At 64.6% G+C, this 20,894-nt stretch overlaps 1 protein-coding gene across 9 annotated transcripts in view; it reads left to right on the top strand.

Moving 5' to 3' along the window:
• The window catches only part of ZNF516 (zinc finger protein 516), a 73,070-nt gene extending 56,661 nt beyond the window's left edge, over positions 1–16,409 (top strand). For 7 of the 9 annotated variants that reach the window (XM_036230146.1, XM_036230145.1, XM_036230144.1 and 4 more), the window contains exons 3-5: positions 2,056–3,351; positions 7,629–7,733; positions 12,423–16,409. In XM_036230146.1, coding sequence (XP_036086039.1) covers positions 2,056–3,351; positions 7,629–7,733; positions 12,423–12,439 — 1,418 coding nt within the window. In that variant the 3' untranslated portion in view covers positions 12,440–16,409. Of the gene's footprint in view, positions 1–2,055; positions 3,352–7,628; positions 7,756–8,395; positions 8,439–12,422 lie in introns of all 9 variants that reach the window. The other 2 variants (XM_036230151.1, XM_036230150.1) reach the window with 2 other exon arrangements.
• The last annotated feature ends 4,485 nt before the right edge of the window (positions 16,410–20,894 follow it).

Raw genomic sequence — 20,894 nt, 5'->3', positions numbered from 1 at the left:
CCATGCCCTCTGGGGCCACCAGTGAGGCCCTGTCGCGGTCCGGGCCTGGACGCGCTGAAGCTGGACAGGTCCTTGGCAGCCCTTCGCCCCCGCTTCGCGGGTTTGTTCCGGGCGGCGGGAAGGGCCTCCGGGCACATCTGAGTCAACCCGGGGCCTGTTTTTGAAGTTCAAGTTCAGGAGACCTGTGAACTGAAGACCGTCCGCTGGGGAGGGCTCCTGGGGTCACATGCAGAAGCCCCTGGTTCCCGTCGCCCTCCTGTTGACCTCGCGTGATCGCGCGGCCCCACGCTGACTGTCCCCAGAGTCGGGAGGACGCGGGAAGCCAGTGCCGTACTGTTTCTTGGTGCCAGTTTCTCAGGCGACAGCTCTGCCCAGCCCCGTGGGTGATGTCGGTAGCTCGGGATGGCCTTTGCTCCCGCTTTCTTACCTTGTGCCGTGATCAGAGGCGCTGAGTGTTCTGTGCTATTTGATGACCCTTCTTGGGAACGTGGCGCTCGGGGACTTGGCCAGGTGCTCTGAGCACCCCCAGACGTGCGGCGTCAGGGGGCGCAGGCCATCTGGAGCAGCACGAGGACGCCGCCCGCCGCCTGTGCCACGCGCTGTCATAGATCTGTCTTCAGTTCGGGAAGCGCCAGGTCCCCAGCCCCAAAGCCGCTCGCTACGGAAGTTTGAAAGTGACTTGACCTACCTAGCGAACGTCAGTCTGGTTAGTGAAAGGCCGCGACGTCCCCCAGTCCCAGGCGAAGTGCCCTTTACATCCGCGGGGCTCTCCAGGGCAGCCGGGCCGCCCTCCGAGTGACACGGGGCACCGTGCGGGACAGACGAGCGTCCCTGACGCGCCGTCAGAGCGGTCGGGAGACGTGGCCGCGCCGCCTCACCGGACCAGCCCCGCGGACCGTGCCTCCTGCGACGGACGCTCTCCGGGGGGTCCCTTCGGAATGGGCCGGGACTCCCGGGTCCCGACGTGCTTAGGAAGGAGGCGAACAGGTGCCTGTGTTCCTAGGTGTGTTATCGTCTCCAAAAAAAATATTACTGCGAAGCTAACTTCTTAACGTGTCCTCACTGTGAGGCAGCCGTGACGAGAGAGTTCTCCCCGGAGCGTATCGATGACGAAGGTGTGAGAACCAGAAACATTTGTAAACCACCCAGGTTTTGGCTGCTGGATTTAAGGAAACCCAAGGTCGTCAGTGCAGATGTGAAAAGGAATTTTCCTGAAGTCCTGTTGAATGCACTGGGTGGCCGTCTAGCCTGACTTGGCAGAAGCTGTGAACCTTGGCTGGGAGGGTCGGGCCCGGTCACCGGCACGCGGCATTCACCTGGGAAGGGCCTGGTCCCATCACATAGCTCTCCTGAGGCAGGCAGACTCCCATGTACCAGGCCACCGCTGTCCCCCAGGCAGGACGTGCCACAGGCAGAGGCTGGGGCCACATCCGCTGTGCCTGCCGGGAAGGGCCTGGCGACTGGCTCCACCACCCCTTCCCTGTCCCGTCTCCAGCGGAGACGTTGGTGTTTTGGACTCGAACGTTGGACCTCTTTAGAGAGTCGTAGGCACCTTTGGGGGTCAGGCCCATTGCTCTGTGGCTGTTTCAGGGGCAGCGGGGGGTCCCCAGGCAGAGTGAGCTATGTTCATGGCCACGGGCCTCGTAGCCGCCTCTCGGGGTCTCCTTACCTTGAAATGGTCGGGTGACGGACACGCCACGGGAGCCCAGGGGGCCTGCATTGGAGGGCCCTTCGCAAGCGCTGGAAAGCCTTGCACTGTTCCAGAGACGTCTCGGGGGCCCGGGAGCAGCCGTCGCCCCCTGCTGGCTGGGGCGCGTGCCCACAGGCCACTGGCTGTGCGGTCGTGACTCATTTCAGTCAGTTGAAGCAAGAAGCCCCCCTCCTGCCCTCCACACGTCGTCATGGCCGGTCAGTGCGGCCAGCTCTTCGCGGGGCCGCGTGGAGGGCCCGCCAGACTCAGGAGGGCTGTGGCCGCAGAGACGGGCCCGGGGCGCTGCTGGGCCTGGTGCTGTTCTCCCGAGGTGGTAACTTCACGTTTTACGTTTGACCCTCCAGGGGGACAGCCACACCGCTGCTGCCGCTCCGAGGGCGTGGCCTCGCCTGTGCTCTGCAACGGGGACCAGAGTCGCGTCCGCCGCGGTGGCCCGCCGCACCACGGCACCGGGGCGGCCTGCGTGTGCCTGTTGGAGGACGGCCGTGCGGGGCTCCCCGTGGACTCGAAGACGCCAGCGGCTCGTTCCCGGCGGGACGTCCCCGGCCTGAGGGGCCCCGCCGCGTCCCCTTCACGCTCAGAGCAGACCTTCCGGGAAGGGGAGGAGCCTGGGGACGCGCACAGCCGCGGGCGTCCTGCAGACCTGGCCCCGCTGGACCTCAGCCACCTGTCGACGCGGGGCGACCCCGGCCACAAGGACCTGGCCGCCTCCTTGCAGGCGGCCCTGGCCGTCCACCTGTGTCCCTACTGCAGCCACAAGACCTACTACCCCGAGGTGCTGTGGCTGCACCAGCGTGTCTGGCACCGGATCAGCTGCACCTCCGTGGCCCCCCAGTGGGTCCAGCCCAATGGCCACAGGAGCATCAGGAACAACCTGGTGTTCCTCGTCCGCAGCGGACGCACCGGCCCCCCGCCCGCCCTCGGGGGCAAAGAGTGCCAGCCGCTGCCCATCGCCCGCTTCACGCGCACTCAGGGGCCGGCCGGGGCGCCGGGGCCCAGCGGCAGCTGCTCACCCACGCCCGGGGCCGCGCGGGCCACCGGCACGCCTCGGAGCAGGGAGGGCCACCCTGGGGGCCCCTGCGCACTCTGGGCAGCCGGCCCCGAGGGGTCTCGGCAGACCAAGTCCGGCCACGGCCCCGAGCAGCCCGGCTCCCCAGCCCAGCTGCCCACACACAGGCCCAAGCAGGAGGCCGGCCCCAGACCCGGGTCCGCGGGCGGCGGTGGCTTCAGCAGAAGTGCCACGCCCACACCCACTGTCATCGCCCATGCGGGCTCCCAGCCCCCAGCCCCCTGCCGGCTGGGGGACAAGTATGTTGTCCCGCCGGCGGGGACCGGCGCTGGCCCCCCAAGTAAGCACAGCGCCCCGGAACCACTGAAAGCCAGATTCAGCCCTCAGCCTCCGGGTCAGCTGCATGTGAAAGGTGATGGCCTGGCCCTCCCCCCCTCCACGGCCAGCCCGGGCTGCAGGGGGGACGCGGCTCTGCAGGCCCCACCCACCCCGCAGGCCACGCGGCAGGAGCTGCCCGGGGGCCAGGAGAAACACGTGGACATCCTCAGCGTTTTCAAGACGTGCGTCCCCAGGGACTTCGCCGCGCTCTACCAGAGCTGGGGCACCAGCGGCTCCGCGCGGGAGCACAGAGGTAAGCCGTGGCGCCGCCCGTCCGGGCCCACAGCCCATGTCCGCGTGGGGCGTGGGTCCCTCTTGCTCGCTGACCTGTGACAGGAGCGGGTGGCCGTGCTGGCAGTTTGCTCGGGGCACGCACGTTGCCTCTTGGGTCCAGGAAACGTGACCATTCGTTGGGAGTGGCTAAGTTTCGGTTTCTCACACAGCCACTATCAGCGAGGCCTCGGGGGTCGTGACCCCCCCCACGTGAAGTGTGGGGGCTGATTTTGGTTGACGCTCCGCCCCCCTCTCCCGCCAGCACCTCGGTGTTGGCGCGGCGGCCGCGATGCCCTTGTTCATGGTCCGCATGTCACCCCAGGCCCACCGGGAGAGCCGGGTGTTTCCCGGGGGCTCGGGCCGTGAGCTCCCCCCCCCCGGGTGTCCTGACTGGCCGTGGACAGCCCGGACACGTGCCCCTGTGCTTCCTCCAGCAGGTCACCCGCTGCGGTGGCCTCAGATCCAGGTCAAAGCCCAGGACGCTGGCAGCACTTTGGGGGCCGCGGGCCGGGTTCAGGGGCCGTTGTCCGTGGAGAGGCACCCAAATCCACCACGTGCGACATCCGGGCAGACAAGTGCAGGTCCCTTGCCAAGTCCCTGGTCTTCCCCTGGGACCTCGCCTGCGCCCACGGAGACCTGGAGCCAGCTCAGCCACCCTTAGAGAACAACGAGGTGGCTTTTGGCTGGGAGAGAACTCGGGCGTTCCCCAGCCATCGGGACGGTGCTGGCGGCGTCCGCGTTTGGGGCCGGCCTGGGTCCCGGGTCTCGAGCAGGCTGTCTGCTAGGAAATGGGGCGCAGGTGTGGCGGGTGTCCCCGCGGGGCAGGAGCCAGTCTCAGTTCTTAGGTGGCACTTTCTCAAACTGCAAAGCTGGGAAGTTTCAGCCATGAGATGACAGGCGAGGCGACAGGTGAGTGCCAGCGGTGCCTGTGTGCCTGGTGGCCGGCGGCCTCCCACCCGGGCCCTCCCCGCGGCGGCGCCCCGGCCAGCGGGCTGCACGTTCGCGCCAGTCGTGGCGGCGCCCCTCCTCAGGGCGCTGGGCTTGGGCCGCGGGTGGTCGCGCCCTGGTCCTGCAGGGATCGCACAGACGTGCCGCGCGGGCTCATACCCGGCGAGTGTCCCGCCTGCTGGTTCCCCCCCAAAAGAACCGCGTTCGAAGTTAGGGTGACAGGAACTGAACTAGAGTAGCTTGGAATGTTTTCTTGGAAAGTTTTAAAATGGACGGTTCTGAGACTTGGATTTTCCGAGCAGGGGTTAGGTGCTCGTGTTGCAGGTGGCGAGGGCCCAGTCCGTGAAGCAGGCGCGTGCTCTAGGCTCTGTTCACCCTTCTGCACTGTGCCCTCGAGACGGCAGGTGGCGGGCAGCGGTCGCGGAGTCCCCGTCCGTGGGCGGGAGCCGTTAGCGTCGCCCTGGACGTGTTTAGTGAGGGCCGAGATCAGCTTGTCTGAAACCCTTGTCGGCCCCCGCGAGGCGGCCACGTGGCTTGACCGACCCCGGAGGGACCCCTCCCCCAGACAGCCCTCTCGCTGGCCCTGTCTCATGGCGGTGGCCGCTCGGAGCTAGCCGGGAGACTCCACGGCTGTCCGGCTTCCCTGGGTCCCCACTGCCGCTTGAGCCCCTGGCCCTGTGCGGTCCGGCCCGGGGCCTCCGGGGCCTCGCCGGTCCCCTCCACCCGCGTCGGAGGCGTGGAGATGGCACTCTGCGCGTGAGGGGCCCGGCAGCCGCGGCAGGGCCGAGAGCGGACGCTCCGTCACGGGCCTCGGGTCCTGCTGCCAGCCTGGGCACCCCGCGCGGCCGGACCTGGCCTCGTGGACGCGTTCCCGAGCGGTCGTGCCCCCCGCGTGCGGCGCCTGCTCCTGCTCGAGCGCGTGGTCACTCGGGTTCTGCCTCGCGCCTCCAGGGCCTCCTCTAATCTGCTGCTGTTCAGAGCCGTTCTTGGCCTTTCTCCCACGAACCCGCCCGCACTTTTCGGGTTTTCATTGTCAGATGCGCACGCGCTCCGTGTCCTGGCACCATCTGCAGAGTGAGGGTCACTTCCGGCCAGGCCCCTGGCTCAGGCGTCACTGTCCCCTCCCCGCAGGGTGGGGGCGGGGGTCAGATGTGGGGAAGAGACTCTCCCGGCGGACGGCGGCCCTGAGTGTGCGCGAGCGTGCGGGGCTGGGCGGGCCCCCCTGCCGTGGCACTGCGTGTTCTGTTGAACGGAGGATTCGCAGACGCCCCTGACATGCCGGGTTTTCCAGAAGGTGTCAGATAATTCGGAGACCTTTTGCACACACGCGCGCTCGCTGAGTGATGTTCACGTAGACACGAGTAAGCTGGAGGTCCTGCCTGAGGGAGTGACGCGGGGAGGCCTGTTGTCACGTCGCTGAGGGCCGCGACTCGCCCTCGAGGGACGAGCAGCGCTGCGTTGTCCGTAGTTGTTCGTGTGGCTCAGTCTGGAAACGGTGTGAGCGTAGAGCGGTGACAAACAGTCCCCCGTGTTTGCGGGCTCTGTGGTCGGTGCGGGCTTCAGGACAAAAGCCGGGGGGCGACGGGACGGGCCGGCGGCAGGTGGCGCGAGCGCTGCGCGTCCGGTCGTGTCGAGGCGGAGACCACTCCCGGCCGGGGCGCGGGGGCGCGTCAGCACCGCGGCACGGGGGCCCTTCTTGGGCCCCGTGGGGCCTTCGCACAGGAGGGGGCTGGCGGGCCCCCGGAGCTTCGCCCAGGCCCCGTCCCCGCTGCCGGGCGCACCTGCCACGCACCTCGGGCTCCCAGGCCGGCGTGTCGGGGGCGTTCGCCCGCCCGTGTCCAGCTCACACCCAGCGTGCGGCCTCCGCAGTAGCTCAAGTGTGGGCACGGTGTTACCGGCCACGAGGGTCAAGGGTCTCAAGAGTAAACGAGGTGGTGGAATGCAGGGGTGCTCTGTGCGTGCGTGGGGAGCGGGGCGCGGCGCCCACACCGGTGCAGACTTAGCTCAAGGCAATAACGCGTGAGTAGAAGTGCTACGTTCTGGTGCTAGTTTGGACAGGAAATCGCTGAAAGAATTTCTTAAAAAACAGCATTATGACGATTTAGTTTTTGAACGCTCGACCCGGGTGCCCTGCAGTCTGTTGCCATCGTCGTGAGTGTCCTGTGCGGCTGCCGTTAGGCTCTGCTCCGGATGTGGGCGGGCGGGGAGCCCCGCAGGCCCGGCGCTGTCAGGCCTGGTGTCCGTGGGGCCCGGGGACCAGCCGCTTCTAAAGCCGGGATTTTCCTGCGAGGGCGCGAGGGGGAGGGAGGTGTCCCTGGAAGACACCTGGCGGGTTCCCGGCGGTGACACTGGGACGGTGTCGGCCGGAACGTGTCCCGACCACGCGTGTCCCGCGCGGGCCGGGGGGGCCTGAGGACGTTGCGGGCAGGTGCTCTGACACCTGCCGGGCCGTGTGTGCGTCCCCTTCCCCGCCGGGCGCGACGGTGAGGAGGCGCTTTTCACCTGCCGAGGCGTCAGGATCAGGGCAGGGAGGAGCCGCTCAGACGGGGACCTCTGTCACCCGTGTGCGCTTTGCCTTCAGACGTGGGGCTCAGGTCCCCAGCGCCCGGCCCGGCGAGCACCCCACGCGCGTCAAGGCCCCTGCCGCGTCTCCTCGGTGTTGTGTTTCTCGTTCGTTCGCTGAGTGGCGTTACTGTGGACCCGCCTGTGCAGCCTGGGCCCGGGGCAGCCTCGGGGGGTGGGGGGGAGGCGCCCGTGAAGCGCGGCCTTCTCCTCGGAGGCCGGGAGCGAGAAGCGGGCAGATAGGCCCGCGGCGTCGGCGTCCGCTTTCCAGCGAAGCCGAGCGGGTTAGCAGAAGGCACGTGAGGCCGGTGCACTGAGTAGGGCTCGTTCCCGGGGGTTGCCTCTTGGCCCCGTGGGACAGCGTGGGGGCCACAGCAAGGGCCTGGTGGGTGGCTGTCGGTGGCTCGGCCCTGCTGGCTCCGTGTCCCTGTGCCCGGTGCGGCCACGCCGTGCCACTCGATCTGCCTGCCGTGCCGCTGACGGGGCCCGCGATGGCCGGCCGAGCATCCAGCCACTCGGAGCCCGCACACGTGGGAGCAGCACGGGCGTGCCGCGGGCGAGTCACAGGGACAGGCTTCGATTCGCTGTGATCGACGCTCGCTCACGGCCGTGCGTGTGCCCGGGCCGCCAGCGGAGCCTGGCGGGAGGCCGACAGCGTCGCCCGGGGCCCGAGGGCACGTCCGGTCACGACGCGTCAGACGGACTAACCGTGTTTTCCTCTCCCCCACCCCGGCCACCGCCGCGCAGGTCCGCCCCGGACGCAGGCCCGCCCGGGAGACTTCGTGTGCACGGAGTGCGGGAAGCGCTTCCACCAGCCCAGCCACCTCCGCGCCCACATGCGGGCTCACTCAGGTACCTCCCGGCCGTCCCCGCCGTCCGCCTGCCCGGGGCGGGGTGACCTCCGCGCTGGCCTAGCCTTCCACAGCCCCCAGCAGGTCGAGGCCCCGGGCCCTGCAGGCCGTGCGTGGGTGACGCGCCCTCTGACCACGCACTGGACGCTCCGGGGTCCCACATCCGAGGTGGGTTTTCTCCGCACGCACGTGCCGTGCGGCGTGAGGACGAGGAGCCCGTGGGCCAGTGTCCTCCCGTCACCGGGGAGCGGGCCCCTCACACACGAGTGCGCCGCCCCCGCCGAACCCGCTCACGGCTCCGCTTCCCCCGCGGGCCCTGCGTGGCCCCGCGCCGAGCGCCTGGGCCCCTCTGGGCCGGTTGGAGGTGGACGCGGGTCCCCGCCTCTCCATAAAGCTCTGCCTGAGGCCGTGTCGGGCTGAGGGCGGTGGGCGCGACCCACACGGCACCCACGGGGAGGCCAGAGGCTTCTATCTCGGGAGTGTGAAGGGTCGCGGGAAGCGGCCTGCCGCAGGGCGACAGGCCCGGTGGTAAGTGACACGCGGGACGGTCCCGTCACGCTGCTGATCACGTCCTCGGCGCGGCTTCTTCACAGGACGAGCGTGGCGGGGCGTCGGCGTCCCGCACCGGCCGGGGCTGGTCTGAGGGTGCTCGGGTCCCTGCAGTAGTGCTGACGCCCTGGCCCCCTCCGCCGACGGCCCCAACCACGCAGGTCTGAGCAGGTGGCGGATCGGGCCCCGGCCTGGTCACCGAGCTTCAGCGGCTGCGCCCCGGGCAGGCGGGCTCCATGCCCCGTTCCCCGAGCCTGTTCCGTCACCGGGACCCACGTGAGAGGTGCATGCCTCTGGGGCCCCGAGGGGAAGTGTCCACCAGGCAGGTTACCGCGAGGTTGGGAGCAGAGGCGGAGAGTCCTGGAAGAAAACCCTGTGTTAAGAGCTGTCAGCGTTTCAATCCACCGAGGGCACTGGCCCCACTGAGTCCCGCGTTGCCCTGTGAAGAGGTGGCCGTGAGCGGGTGGCCCCGGCTCTGACCGCGGGAGGCTCATGGCCTCCCCGAGTTCCCCGTCTGTGGAACGTGGGTGGCGGCAGCACCGCCCGCCTCTGCTGTGAGAACGAACCGGACAGCGGGCCGCGCGTGGCACACTTCGGGTAATTAGCTGTTGTCAGTAACTAAACAGTCGCCCTTAATGACGAGAGGAGACCCAGGGCCACGGCGGCGTGCGTGAGGTGTGCGCGCGTGTGAACACGCCTGCGCGGACTTGGCCGTCGCTGGCACCTGCCGGGGAGCCGAGGTTCCCGGTGCCTGGCTGTGCGCGCAGGGTCTCGCGTGGCGTCAGGGACCGGGCAAGACGCCGCCAGCCGCCCGCGCGGGCACCGCGTCCCCCTTGCGGGGCGCCTGGCCGGGGGCGGGGCGTGCGCCGCCCTCCCGCGTGGCTGTCCCGGGCTGGGTGGCTGTGACGCTCCGTGACGTGCCCCGCTGCGTCTCCGCGAGACGGGTCAGCGGGTGCGAGGTCCGGGTCCGTGGGCAGAAACCGGTGGGAGCCGGCGAGGGCAGCGTGGGCGTGAGGCCCCTCCGCGCGCGTCAGGCGGGCCCTGCCGCCGCCGCCGCCTCCGACAGGGCGAGGCGGGGGCGGGGAGGCGCGCGCCGCGGGTGGCCGGTCCCGGCGTCTCGTCCCTCCGCATCTGTGGCGGAGCGTGAGGCCCGGAGGCGTCCCCGCTGCGGGCGCGGTCCAGCCGCGGGGCGTTGGGGGCGACGGGGGCGCGCGCCGCCCGTGCGCGCGTCTGAGGAGGATCCTGGCCATCAGCGGAGCCCAGGGCCAAGGCACTGCTACCCGCGAGGGCTTCATGCACGTCGTCGTTTTCAGTGACAGTGACTTGGTGCAGTTGAGTAAATGTTTAATTTCTTCTAATCATCAAAATTCTCGTTAGAAAGGACATTTTTTGAAAATAGGGTATCGTTGTCCTGGGGGTGTTAGAAAGAAAACAGGCTGTTTTGGTGTTGAGAAACTTTTGCCATTGTGTGGTTAAAAGAATTTACAATAAAGTTCAAAACTGAGAACAATGAACGCTTTCCCTCAACCCCCATTTCTGGATTTAAAAGAAGACAATTTGCTGAAATATGAAAACTGGAGTTTTGATTTTTTTTTTTTTGCAAAGATTTAAAGACAACGATTAATAGTTTGTTTCTCACTATTCTGAATGTCATTTTAAAATAGTTGAGCTGGAGAAACAATCCCATTAATCAGAGGAACAGGCCACATGAGAGCAAATGCAGCCTGACGGGCCTCGCGGGAGCTGTGGGCGCGGCGCGGCCCACGACGGGGCCACGTGGCGGCGGGCTCAGGACAGGCGCGTCCTTCCCAGCGCCACGCCCGGGGTCTCGGCATCACAGATCGAATCCCGAAGCTCGGCTCGCGTCTCCCGCGTCACACCCAGCACCTCGAAGCACGGCGGCCCTTTCTCCGAGGCGACGCACCTCCAGAGGCCCCGGCGGTTGCGGGAGCACGAGTGAGCAGGGCGTGTCACGCCACGTGTGCCCCTGCCGGCCTCGCCGCACCCGCGGCAGCCTCCGAAGGCCGAGGGGTCCCTGCGTCCTGGGGGTGCAGGCGCTGCTCGTGAAGATGCCACCAGCCCCCACTCCAGCTCAGACAGACCCCTTATAGAGACGAAAGGGGGGCGAGCAGGCCCCATAAGTTCCAGAAGTCACTGTCCATCCATAAACGTTAAAATGTTCAGAGAAAGGTCATAACTTCCTTCAGCATTACCGCAAAGCCCGCAATTCACACAGCTGCAAAAAAGCAAAGCCACGCTTTCTAGAAGCATTCTCATCGTCTCACGACTTTTTCATTGTCGGAGGGCGAAAAAACAGCGTGCGTGTGCCCAAATACCAGGCGTCCACCCTGCTCGAGCATTTCTGTGGCTCTTGCGTCCCACGGCTGTGTCCGCCCCCCACCCCCGGTTTCTCAGGTGGATCTCATCCAGTTCTCAAAAGCCTTGCGGGACTGCTGTGTCGGATAGAGCACGTTCGCCCCAGCGAATCGGTAAGCGAAAATGGCTTAAAAGGCAGGATGCTGTCGCACACCCCTCAGTTATGAAGGAGGCACCTCTGCGTCTGGATGTACGGACTGAGCACCCTCATCCGGGTCGTCCAGGTCGCGCGGTCCCTTTAAGCAAGTTGTAAAAACTCTCCGAGCCCTGTAACTTACAGCTGCGCCCTCTGTGGAGAGGGCCGCAGCCCGTCACTCTCCGGTCCTTTCCACTCTGCCAAGCGCACGTTTGTGTTTCCTGGTCCAGGAGAGACCCGCGGGCGGGTCCCCGGGGAGGCTTTGTGCGTCGCGTGGTACACGCATGCCCGTGCCCGCCCGCCTCTCGGGGTCGCCGCACGGCGTGTCACGCTGCTCTCAGCCACGTCCTGGGGACCGTCGGGGCCCGGCGCCCTCTCGGCCACGTCCTGGGGACCGTCGGGGCCCGGCGCCCTCTCGGCCACGTCCGGGGGACCGTCGGGGCCTGGGGCCCTCTCGGCCACGTCCTGGGGACCGTCGGGGCCCGGCGCCCTCTCGGCCACGTCCGGGGGACCGTCGGGGCCCGGCGCCCGGCAGCGACGCGCCCCGTTCTGTCGGCGCACGGCCGTCCCCACCGTGCCGACGTCTGGCAGCGGTCCTGAGTGAGCCCCGCGCCCGGCGGGGCTCCCCACTCTGTGACGCCGCCGTGCGGAAGTGGAAGCCCCCTTCAGTTGGCTGCCGGACTGCACCGCGTCCTCCCACCCTGCCCGTTTGGTTACTGACCCCTGCGTTTCAAGTGAGCTGCCATCCGTGCCGCTGCGCCCACCCAGCCCCCCTGGGATCCCGTCGTTTATCATTCCGGCGTCCGCTCGATGTCGACACGCGGGTCTGCTAACGGGGATGGGGGGGGGGGGTCGTGAGCACAGCGCTAATTTTAAATAGGGATTTTCCGAAACGGTTAATGGAAGAGAGGCACTTAATTCGCTATGCCAAGCAGGCCCTCCACCCGCCTTTCTGGGGTCCTGTGGGCGTAGCTGGAAACCAGCTAGAATTTTCCGCGAAGGTTCTTTTTTGTGCATGTTCATCTCAAGTGGCCGGTTGCATGTCATCAAGACTTCAGCTAAAGGTTAATGCAGTTAAGTAAGATTCATCTTCCCTGTTCTCAGACTGTGAATGCCGCTGCTCAGGCCGCGATGCTCCAGGTGCCGTGCGCAGGCGTCTCCTGAAAGCCGCGGGCTCACACTTCCCCTCCCTTTTATCTCGTTGTCTGCCTGACTTTGGGGGGCCCCCGTTTCCCCACCGCAGGGGTGAGGCAGGTCGGTGCGTGCTCCCGGTTCTGGCGGGCAGTGGAGATGTGCTTTCTTTGCTGGGCCCCAAAGTCAGCCTTGCTCTGGAACTGTCACCTGCCCCGCCGGACGTGTGCGTCTCTGAGCCCTGCCAGCCCGTCTCACTACCTCGGTCGCTGTTCCTGCAGAGCCGGGGCAGACGCTGCCGGCGGCCGTCCTGGGAGGGGGAGTGGGCGGGCGCGTGGACACCCTCGAGCTCCGGGAACGGCCAGGCGAGGCTGCGTCTGGGGTGGGAGCCGCTGTGCGGCCGCCATGTGCGGTCTCAGGCGGGCGTCGGTGGGGGACGTTGCCCCTGGGCCCGGAAAGCAGCCCTGACCTTTCCTGCTGTCTGCTTTTCTCATCCAGGGGAGAGACCGTGCTAGCACAGACGCCGTCCACACAGAGCCTCTCAGGAAGGGGACCTCAGGCCCCGCGCCGGCCGAGAGCCGCCCACCCGGCCGTCCCGACAGACAGCAGCGACCCTGCCCGCCCCCCGAGGAGCAGCGGGAACACTCCCGACCAGACACCGCCGCCCCAGAGCGGGCACCGGGGGGCTCTGTGGCCAGCGCCGGAGCGTGCACGGACGCCGCGCCCGGAGCTCCGAGCAGACGCCCCGCGTGGTGCCGGCAGGCGCGGCAGGAGCACGGGGCGTCCGTGTGGTCAGGACAAGTGTGAGACACTGGAACAGGGCTCTGTGTGTGGGGGACAGCAAGCGGCCCGAGGCGCTGTGGGCGAAGCCGCTGGCGCGCGGGGCTGTCCGGGGCCCTGCCGGCGGGTGTTTACGCCCTGAGCGGGGACCGGGGTGCGTTCGCTGCCGTGCAGGCCAGGCTGGGGCGGGGGGCCGACGGCAAGACCCTCACTAGTCCGTGGTTCGTGGTTCGATCGCGTCCCCGTCCCCCGGGGCCTATCGCATTCCCTACATGCTCCACCCGCAGCTCACCCTGTGCCCGGTGACTCGGCTGAGGCTGGGGGTGCTGCTCTCTGTGGGGGGCGGGGGGACGGCGCTGGCCAGAGCTGGCGGTCAGGGGCGCTGTCTGTTCTCAGGGCCTTCGCGACAGGGCTGCACCTGCAGGCCACGCACAAAGGGGACACCTGTCTCCAGGCCACCCGGCCACTGCACCCCTGGGCCTGGGCCCATTTCAGTCACGGCGGGAGAGTCCCTGGGCGGACTTGGCCCCAGAACACCAGGGTGCCGAGGCTCTGGACTCTTCTGCCTCCCCCCACCCCCACCACCCCCGCCCAGTCCCTCTGTCCCTCCGTCCCGGCAGCACCTCGGTGAGCAGGTGTGTGTCCTTTGCGGGCCTGGCGCCCTCCACAGGTGGGGCACCTCTGCTCCCAGAGCGTGGAGGCCCCCAGGCCCTGGGAGCCGGTGGCCGCATATACCTCTTCCTCAGTCACGCAAATGCAAGTTTCTGTGGTGGGGATTAAGGCCCCAAACAAAGGATCTTAAACCTTGCGGTGTACGCAGTGAACGTTGTATTCCACAGATACAAATGTTTTCTTGTCCTAGCACCGTGACACTATGTGTGACGGTAATATTTCTGAGAGTTTCAGATTTTTGCACATATGATTTTATGCATTATCAAAAGTTACTGCTGCCTTGAATGAAAATGTTCTGTGAAATTTTTTGCAAAAGCTTTACTAGGTTTTTTTTTAATTGTGAAATTTTGTAAAGGCAGGAAATGGATTAAAATAAGCATGCTAAATATATTTTTTAAAAAAGCAATAATTTTACATGTACAGAAATTATCTTAACCTTTAATACTGGTGAGAGCGACAGTTTACTCGATGCAGTGATAGGTTACGCAGTTTTTGTAGAAAATGGGCTTCTGATACAAAGACGTGTTTAAACACACACCCACACACACACCCTAGAGTGTGGTTTTTTTTTGTTCTGACGATTCATTGAATTATTTTATTATTATTGTTATTGTTAGTTAATGTTTGGTTCTGGATTCTACTTGTTACTGAGTTTAAATTACTTGACGGTTCAGGTTACTTTGCGACACTTGCAAACAATGCAATGTAACCGGCTAGCTTATGTACACACGCAGACACACATACACTCTCTCTCACGTACACACATCCGTGTGTGTGTGTGTGTGTGTACACACCCAGTTCTTGCTCGGTGTCCCCCGATGTTCTCACACCGGCTGCACACCAGAGCAACCTGCCGTGGTGGTGTGCGTGGGGGGGTCCTTGCAGATACTGCTGAGCGACATACTGATCCGGAAAGTTCTTTTGAGCAAAGTTGCAGATACATTCCTCTGTTCACCTTAGAAATCAGATGCCTTCCCGTGGACTCACGTTTGAGCATTTCTGTCATTTCCGCAAAGCGATACTTTCTGTGTTTTCTGGCTTTTAGTTTCTTGGCTGAAAGCGGTGACAGCTTGGGAACACCCGGGACTAGGGACTCGGGCCTGGCTGCTTTCCTGTGTTTTAGTTATTGAAGGAAATTCTGTGCCCAGAGTGACACGGAGGTGTCGTGTCCACTCCTGTCCCTGAAGCAGGCTGTGGCAGCCCTGTGACATCCAGGGCGGGGGTTGACCTCCCGCACCCCTCTCCGGGGAGCTGGCCGAGAGAGGGCCGCCCGAGTCAGTTCAGATCCCCGTGAGCTGTGTTGAGTGTGGACTCAGGCTTCCGCTTAGCAAAACAGACGGAGGGGCCCCGGGGAGCCGCGCCCGCCAAGAGCCGGCTTCCCGGGGCCGACGGGCCCTTCCACCGCGATCACCAGCATCCCGACGGCTTGCCAATGCGTTAGCGTCAGCTCGATCATAGTATTTACTGCGATCTGTGTTTTCTTATTTATTTAGCCAGTATGTTTTGATTGCTTTTCTCCGAATGGTAGTTTCTGCACCATCTGTCCTGTAGGTCACCTCTGAGTGTCACGGTTTCTACTACCTCTGCCTGTCTGCTGTGCCCGCGATTCTCGACGGGGTTTTTACAGTGTTGGCGTCTAATGTGATTTAGACAGTAAAGGGTCTGGCTGTCCACGCTGCAGCTCCTCTGCGTGCCCCCCCCCCCGCCCCGCCCGTGCCGCTCCCGGGCAGCTGTCCCCGCCCCGTCCTCCCCCCGCTCGCCTCTCCCCCGACTAAGCCAAGTAACACGTAACAAGCTTGTAGAAATCTTTCAGGTTATTCACTCATACTCCTTAATTTGAAGAATGAACGTTCACGTTCTCTGAAAAGCCAGCCGTTGGGCGGCTCCTCTGGGGACTCGTCCGCTGTTCTGTCGCTCGGCTGCCCGCTCCCCGAGGGGTCTCGTGGCAGTCGTGGGTGGTGACCGTCACCTTGGTCACGTGCCCGCTCCCCGGGAGGTCTCGTGGCAGTCGCGGGTGGTGACCGTCACCTTGGTCACGTGCCCGCTCCCCGGGAGGTCTCGTGGCAGTCGCGGGTGGTGACCGTCACCTTGGTCACGCGCGGTGCCCATTTTCAAGCTAGGAGGAGTTTGCTGTTTCGGGTTGTGAAAAGTATTGAGCGCTTTAAGAGGCTGCCCCACTCATCGTAGTTATTTATTTTTTAAACCAAGAAAGACACTGGTTTCCCGAAGGTTTTCGTGAAAATCGCACTGGGAATTACGTTCGGCCACTTGGCGAGGTAAAGGCATATCAAGAGCCGTGTTCAAATTCGGCCGCCCTGCCACAGGTTCTAGAACGTTCCATGAGCACCTCGCGAGGGCGCACACGCAGGCAGGCTTAGCGACGGCACTCGCGTGCGGCGGGCCATGGGTGCGCGGGTGGCGGGCTGCCTCTCCGCCCCCGACACGTGCCGTCTGCGTCGCCCGCGGTGGCCGCGGTTCTCGGGGCGTGTGAGCAAGACCACACCTCCCGGGTGTTCGCGGCCAGGCTCTCTTCACCCACATTCCTCCTCGGAAACAAGACAAGGTAGCACCCCCAAACCCCGAGAGGTTCCAGTGACGCACACGGGGCGGGGGCGGGGGGTCCGTGCAGCCTCGCCTCCCCACGCCGGCATCTGCCTGGCCGCAGGCCGGTGTCATTTCCCCGCCCGCAGCTCTGCTGGGATCTCGTCACGGGCACGGTGTTCGCTGAGCAAAGAAGGACGACAGGCCAGGGCCCGTGCGCGGTGACCAGGGGGTTCATTCTTCACCAATCTTGCTAATTCTACTTCGAGGCAGTAAAATGCAAAAGACCATAGAATTTGTATTTCTTTTTTTAAATACAGTTTATAACATTATATTTTGTACTCTTTATATTAGAATTTGTAACTAGATTGATGTATTTAACTATTTCTGAAAAAATATTCAATGTTTCAGTTGTGTGATAAAATATTTAGATAAAGCATATTCATTCTATTGGAATTTGAAATCAATAAAAACATCTTGGAGTTGTCGAAATGCGTAGGACCTTTCTCCCGTTCCAGGCGGCGGCTTCAGCCCTGTCACAGCTCCTCTCGGTCTGTGTTTATTTTTGCTGGCCGAACGCAAACCGAAGTGGGGGGCGCTTTAACTCTGCGGGCGTCAGAGCGTTTCGGGTGAGTCAGGGTGGTTCATCGGAACGGAGGCCGAGATGGCCTGGGCGTCCCGTGCCCCATATCCTCTGTGGACTCCAGGACACACACACACTTTTTTTTGAAGGTGATTTTGTGGGGTTTTTTCCCTCCCATGTCATATCTCCGCACCCGACACAAGCTCATCTTGCCGTATAAGCCACAGGGGGTGTCCAGGAATGGGCGCGAAAGGAATCCCGGATCACGTGGAGTAGCCGTATCAAAGCGTCGGATCGGAGGGTCTGGAGATTGGACGGCAGAAACCGGGCTGGGGGCCCCAGGTGACCGATGGAATTTCAACTTGGGCGGCGTGCCTGTGTCTCGGCTGCTGGGAGTGGGCGGGCAGCATAGGCCGCGGCCGGCCGGGCCCACGCACCCCCGCGGGCTGCGAGTTGGTCCCGTCCACGCTCCGTGGCCAGGCCTGAGGAGCTGGGGGCCCACAGAGCAGACCACCTCAGAGGCGGCTTCTGAGACGCGGTGGGTTGTGGCCCCTTCCTGCTGCGTGGCTGATGAGGCCGTGGTGACCCCACCTCTTTAACGGGTAGTGACATGTAACTGAAAAGCTGGTCACACTTGAGCTGTGACAAAACATCTCCGTGTGTCACCCGAGGTGGGGAATTCCAGGTGACGGCCTGTGATGCTCGTGTGTCCCAGCCCCAGACGGACACCTTGCCTCGGCCTCGGGGGCCCGGGGGTGGCTGTGCTGCTTCCCCAGGGAGCCGCGTGCATCCTCTGTCCACCCCTTGGTCACCAGATGGCGCACACTCGTCTTGCCACATGCCGGGGTTCCCTGGGCCGTTGGGGGTTGGGCAGGACGAGGGCACATTCGCTGTGTCTGTGACATGTCACGCACCATGCCGGATGCAAGAGCCAGCGTGGCCGTGCACACCGCGCGAGACCTGGGGACGAGGCCCCCGTCAAGACGCTCCCCCCCCACTCTCCTGCTCCTGGAGGACACACGGTCCACTCCCGACCTGCGAGATTCGTGTTCTCGGGTCTTACAGGTGAGTTACTATCGAGATCGGTAAAATTCCTGCAAGAAACGTGATGTGCTCTGGTCTTTGTGCGACAAGTCCCTGGACTGTCTCATTTCCTCGCTGCCCACTGACACGCAGCCCGCCAGGGGCCAGCACGCTGGGGGAGGCGGGTGGAACCGGGAAGCTCATGAGAGGCACACGCCCCTCAGTCACTGTCCTGTAGGGACGAGGAAGGCAGAGTGAAACGGGGTTGTGACGAGAAGGCGCTCTGTTCCCCGTTTTCAGTGGGAGGCAGTGTCGTGTGGAGTCCGCCCGGGCCCCCGAGGCGGGCAGGGTCTGCGGAGGCCGCCCGACTGGCCTCAGCTTGGGCGCTGGCAGGTCCGGCGAGGACGGGGCAGCGCAGTCTCCCCTCTCCTGCGCCCGGATTTGCCAGAAGAAGAGCAGAGCCCAGGTCACAAGAAGCATCGTTCCCATCCGACTTGGAGGTCCCAGCCTCCGATGCCACGTCCTCCAGTCCCGGAGTCATGTTGAGAGCAGTGCGGACATGCAAGTGGTTCCAGGACAGGCGCCCGGGGCCTCGCGGGGGAGAGGGCCCCTCGAAGACCGGGAAGCGGCACCGTGAGAACACGCAGGTTGGAGCTTGGGCGTGGGAGGAGCAGGGTGCTGTCGTGCGTGGGATGACCCAAGGACCGGGCCATGTGGTGTGGGGCCAGCTGCCCCGGGAACTGACAAAGCCCGGCCCTGGGGAGGTCAAGCAGGGGCTGGACGCTCGTTCCCGAGGCAGTCGGCGCTGGGGCCCCTGCACCAAGGGGCCAGTCGGAACCAGGCAGCATGCGGGCCTCGTCTGAGCCCAGGTTTCAGGCCTCTTAGAAACTGTAAAAATTGTACAGAAAGCTTTTGACATTGGAAATATATTCAGCCAATCCTGGCCGCCTGCCTGGAGGAGGAGGGGGGACGATGTCCGAGCACGTTCCTTCCACGTACACACGGGCTCTCCCAATGCTGAGGGAGGACGCTGGGGGCTGCCGGGGGAGGGGAGGGGAGACCAGCAAGCTACAGGACCTCCTGGATGGCCATGTGTCTCTGAGCAGAACCACTGGCCCCAAAGTTCTGAAACAGTTTCAAAAAACGATTGGGGTAATGGCTGAAAATTAAAACAATTCGCAGCTGCTATCAAACCGTTAGTTGACTCGGGTAATCTCTGAGAAGATCTTGACATGGGAGAGAAAAGTGACATGTGAGCATCAGCGAGGAATTGCCTAAGGACATCGTTGCTGGGAAATCCCCCCCGCCACATCCAGAACATACTGCGAGCTGTCAGATCTGACACAGAAAAGGGACCGAGATCACTGTCAATTAGTCTTTGATGACATTAACTCAAAGTGAGGCTTCAGGCAAAGAGATCAACAACGTATGTCAGCAGGCAAGATACTGTGACAAAAAACCCATCAACAAAACAGCTGCGTTGTGCAGAGGTGTGCGCCCCATTCCTGAGTGACTGTGTGCATCTCTCGTCGTCAAAGCTCAAAGAGCAAGACCCATGCCAGCGGGGTCAGGCAGTGGTCAAGGGGCAGCGCAACCGGAGGCGCAAGGGGAGTCCTTTCTGTAGGACAGACGGAGGCCGGGAGGGACATGGTCACGCCGAGGATTGGTACAGAGAGCCTTAGTCTACATCCAGGCGACGCACCTTTCAGTGTGAGAGGTGAACTCGGGTTGCCGGCAGGAAGGGACGGCTGCCCGTGAGCCCGGAGCTGGGGTGCCATCCGCGCGGCCTCATTCACAGCGCACAGCACTCCTCCAGGTAGGCGTTATTAACTCCTTTACAGGTGACGAAAGACAAGGCGGACAGCTTCCCCAAAGTGACGCAGCGGGAACGCGGGGTCACGCCATTGTTGGGGACGTTGGCTTGTCCCCGAGGGCGTGCAGGCCAGCGGTGACGGCAACCTTCGTGGGACTCGTGGCATCTTCTAAAGCACCTGGACGCGCGTTCCCTTGGGCCACGTGCGGCGCTGCAGGTGGGGGCGTGGCCTCCGCCCTGCCAGTCAGGAGGTGGGCGGGGCCTCCGCTGGTAGGGGTGGGCCGGTGAGTTTCTGATCTCTCATTTCAGGGCCCTGAGGGTTCTCTTGGTTGGTTGACCTGTAAGTTAAGAGCCAACGTGCCTGGCGGGGCGGGGCGGGGTGGGGTGGGGCGGGGCGGGGCGGGGCGGGTGGGGGGGGATGGTGAAGCCCCACGTGCCTTCCAGGCGTGTCGTGCAGGCGGCATGCGCCTGGTGGCCAGCGCCTCCCCGTCGGCCTAGCCTCCCGCCGCGGTCTGTCTGTCACCCGTGAGACATCCTCCCCCGGAGAACACCGCCCGGTGGCGGCTTCCTGTGGCCCTCTGCCCCGTCGGCTGTGTCCCGTCCTGTCCTTCCTGTTGAAGTCATTCTTCCTAAACCAGTGGTCCCTGGGGACCCCCCGGCGACCCCTCCCCACTCTGGCTTTGAGGCCACCACCCCCTGGACAGAGGCGTCTCATGCTGAGGTTGGATGTCGTAATTATTTCCCCTTTTATTCTGCATTTCAACTTTGTTCCTGTGGAAAATCGCGCGTGCGCATCCACATGTCCATCATCAGGCTCGGCAGCTACGTTCGGCCAAGTTTTGCTGCCGCTTTTCCTCTGTCGCTACGGCCGTTCCGATTCGGTAATTCCCAGACCTCACGACGCTTTGACCGCTGAGGCCTCGGCGCCGCCCCGAGCGCTGCACGTGCGCGGAGACTTCCCGGGCCCGCGCCACCCGCGCCCGCCGCCCTCGGGCATTCCGTTCGGCTGCACTGTCCTTCGCGTGTCTCTCCCCTGTCCTCGGGAGAGCGGACGCGCGTGGCCTCCGTCCCGGGCGGAGAGCGTCAGGCGCCGCACACCTCCCCGCGTCCTGCCCCAGGGGTCGTCACAGCAACGGCGACAGCGCCACCAGCCGCGCTGCGTTATGGAGGAGCAGCCCCTCCCTCCTCGGCCACACACCTGCCCACCCCGAGGGGCAGCTCAGCTCCCCCACCCGCGGCTCCAGCCTGGGCCTCCCTCCCCCGCGAGCCCTGGGGACGGCCTCGGGGTACGTCCCCTCCCGTTCACGCCCTCGCCTGACCCCCGGGCTCTGGGACACCTGTTGGCTCTCCGCTCTGGTGACTGCTCCTCGGCGACTTGACTGTCGGTCACTGTTTGAAAATGCCGAGCGCAGACCGGTGCCTCACACGTCCTCGTGCAGAACCGCCCTGCGCGCTTCTGGAGGCGCCGTGACTGCGCCTTCCGCGCCTTCCTTCCAATGAGACCCCAGTCGGGACTGCCCTCCCCCCAAGCCTCGCTGGCCGCATCCCGCCCGTCCCC

This window comes from Rousettus aegyptiacus, unplaced genomic scaffold (assembly GCF_014176215.1).
Source record: "Rousettus aegyptiacus isolate mRouAeg1 unplaced genomic scaffold, mRouAeg1.p scaffold_m13_p_12, whole genome shotgun sequence".
Lineage (NCBI taxonomy): Eukaryota > Metazoa > Chordata > Mammalia > Chiroptera > Pteropodidae > Rousettus > Rousettus aegyptiacus.
This window is presented reverse-complemented; position numbering and strand designations above follow the sequence as displayed.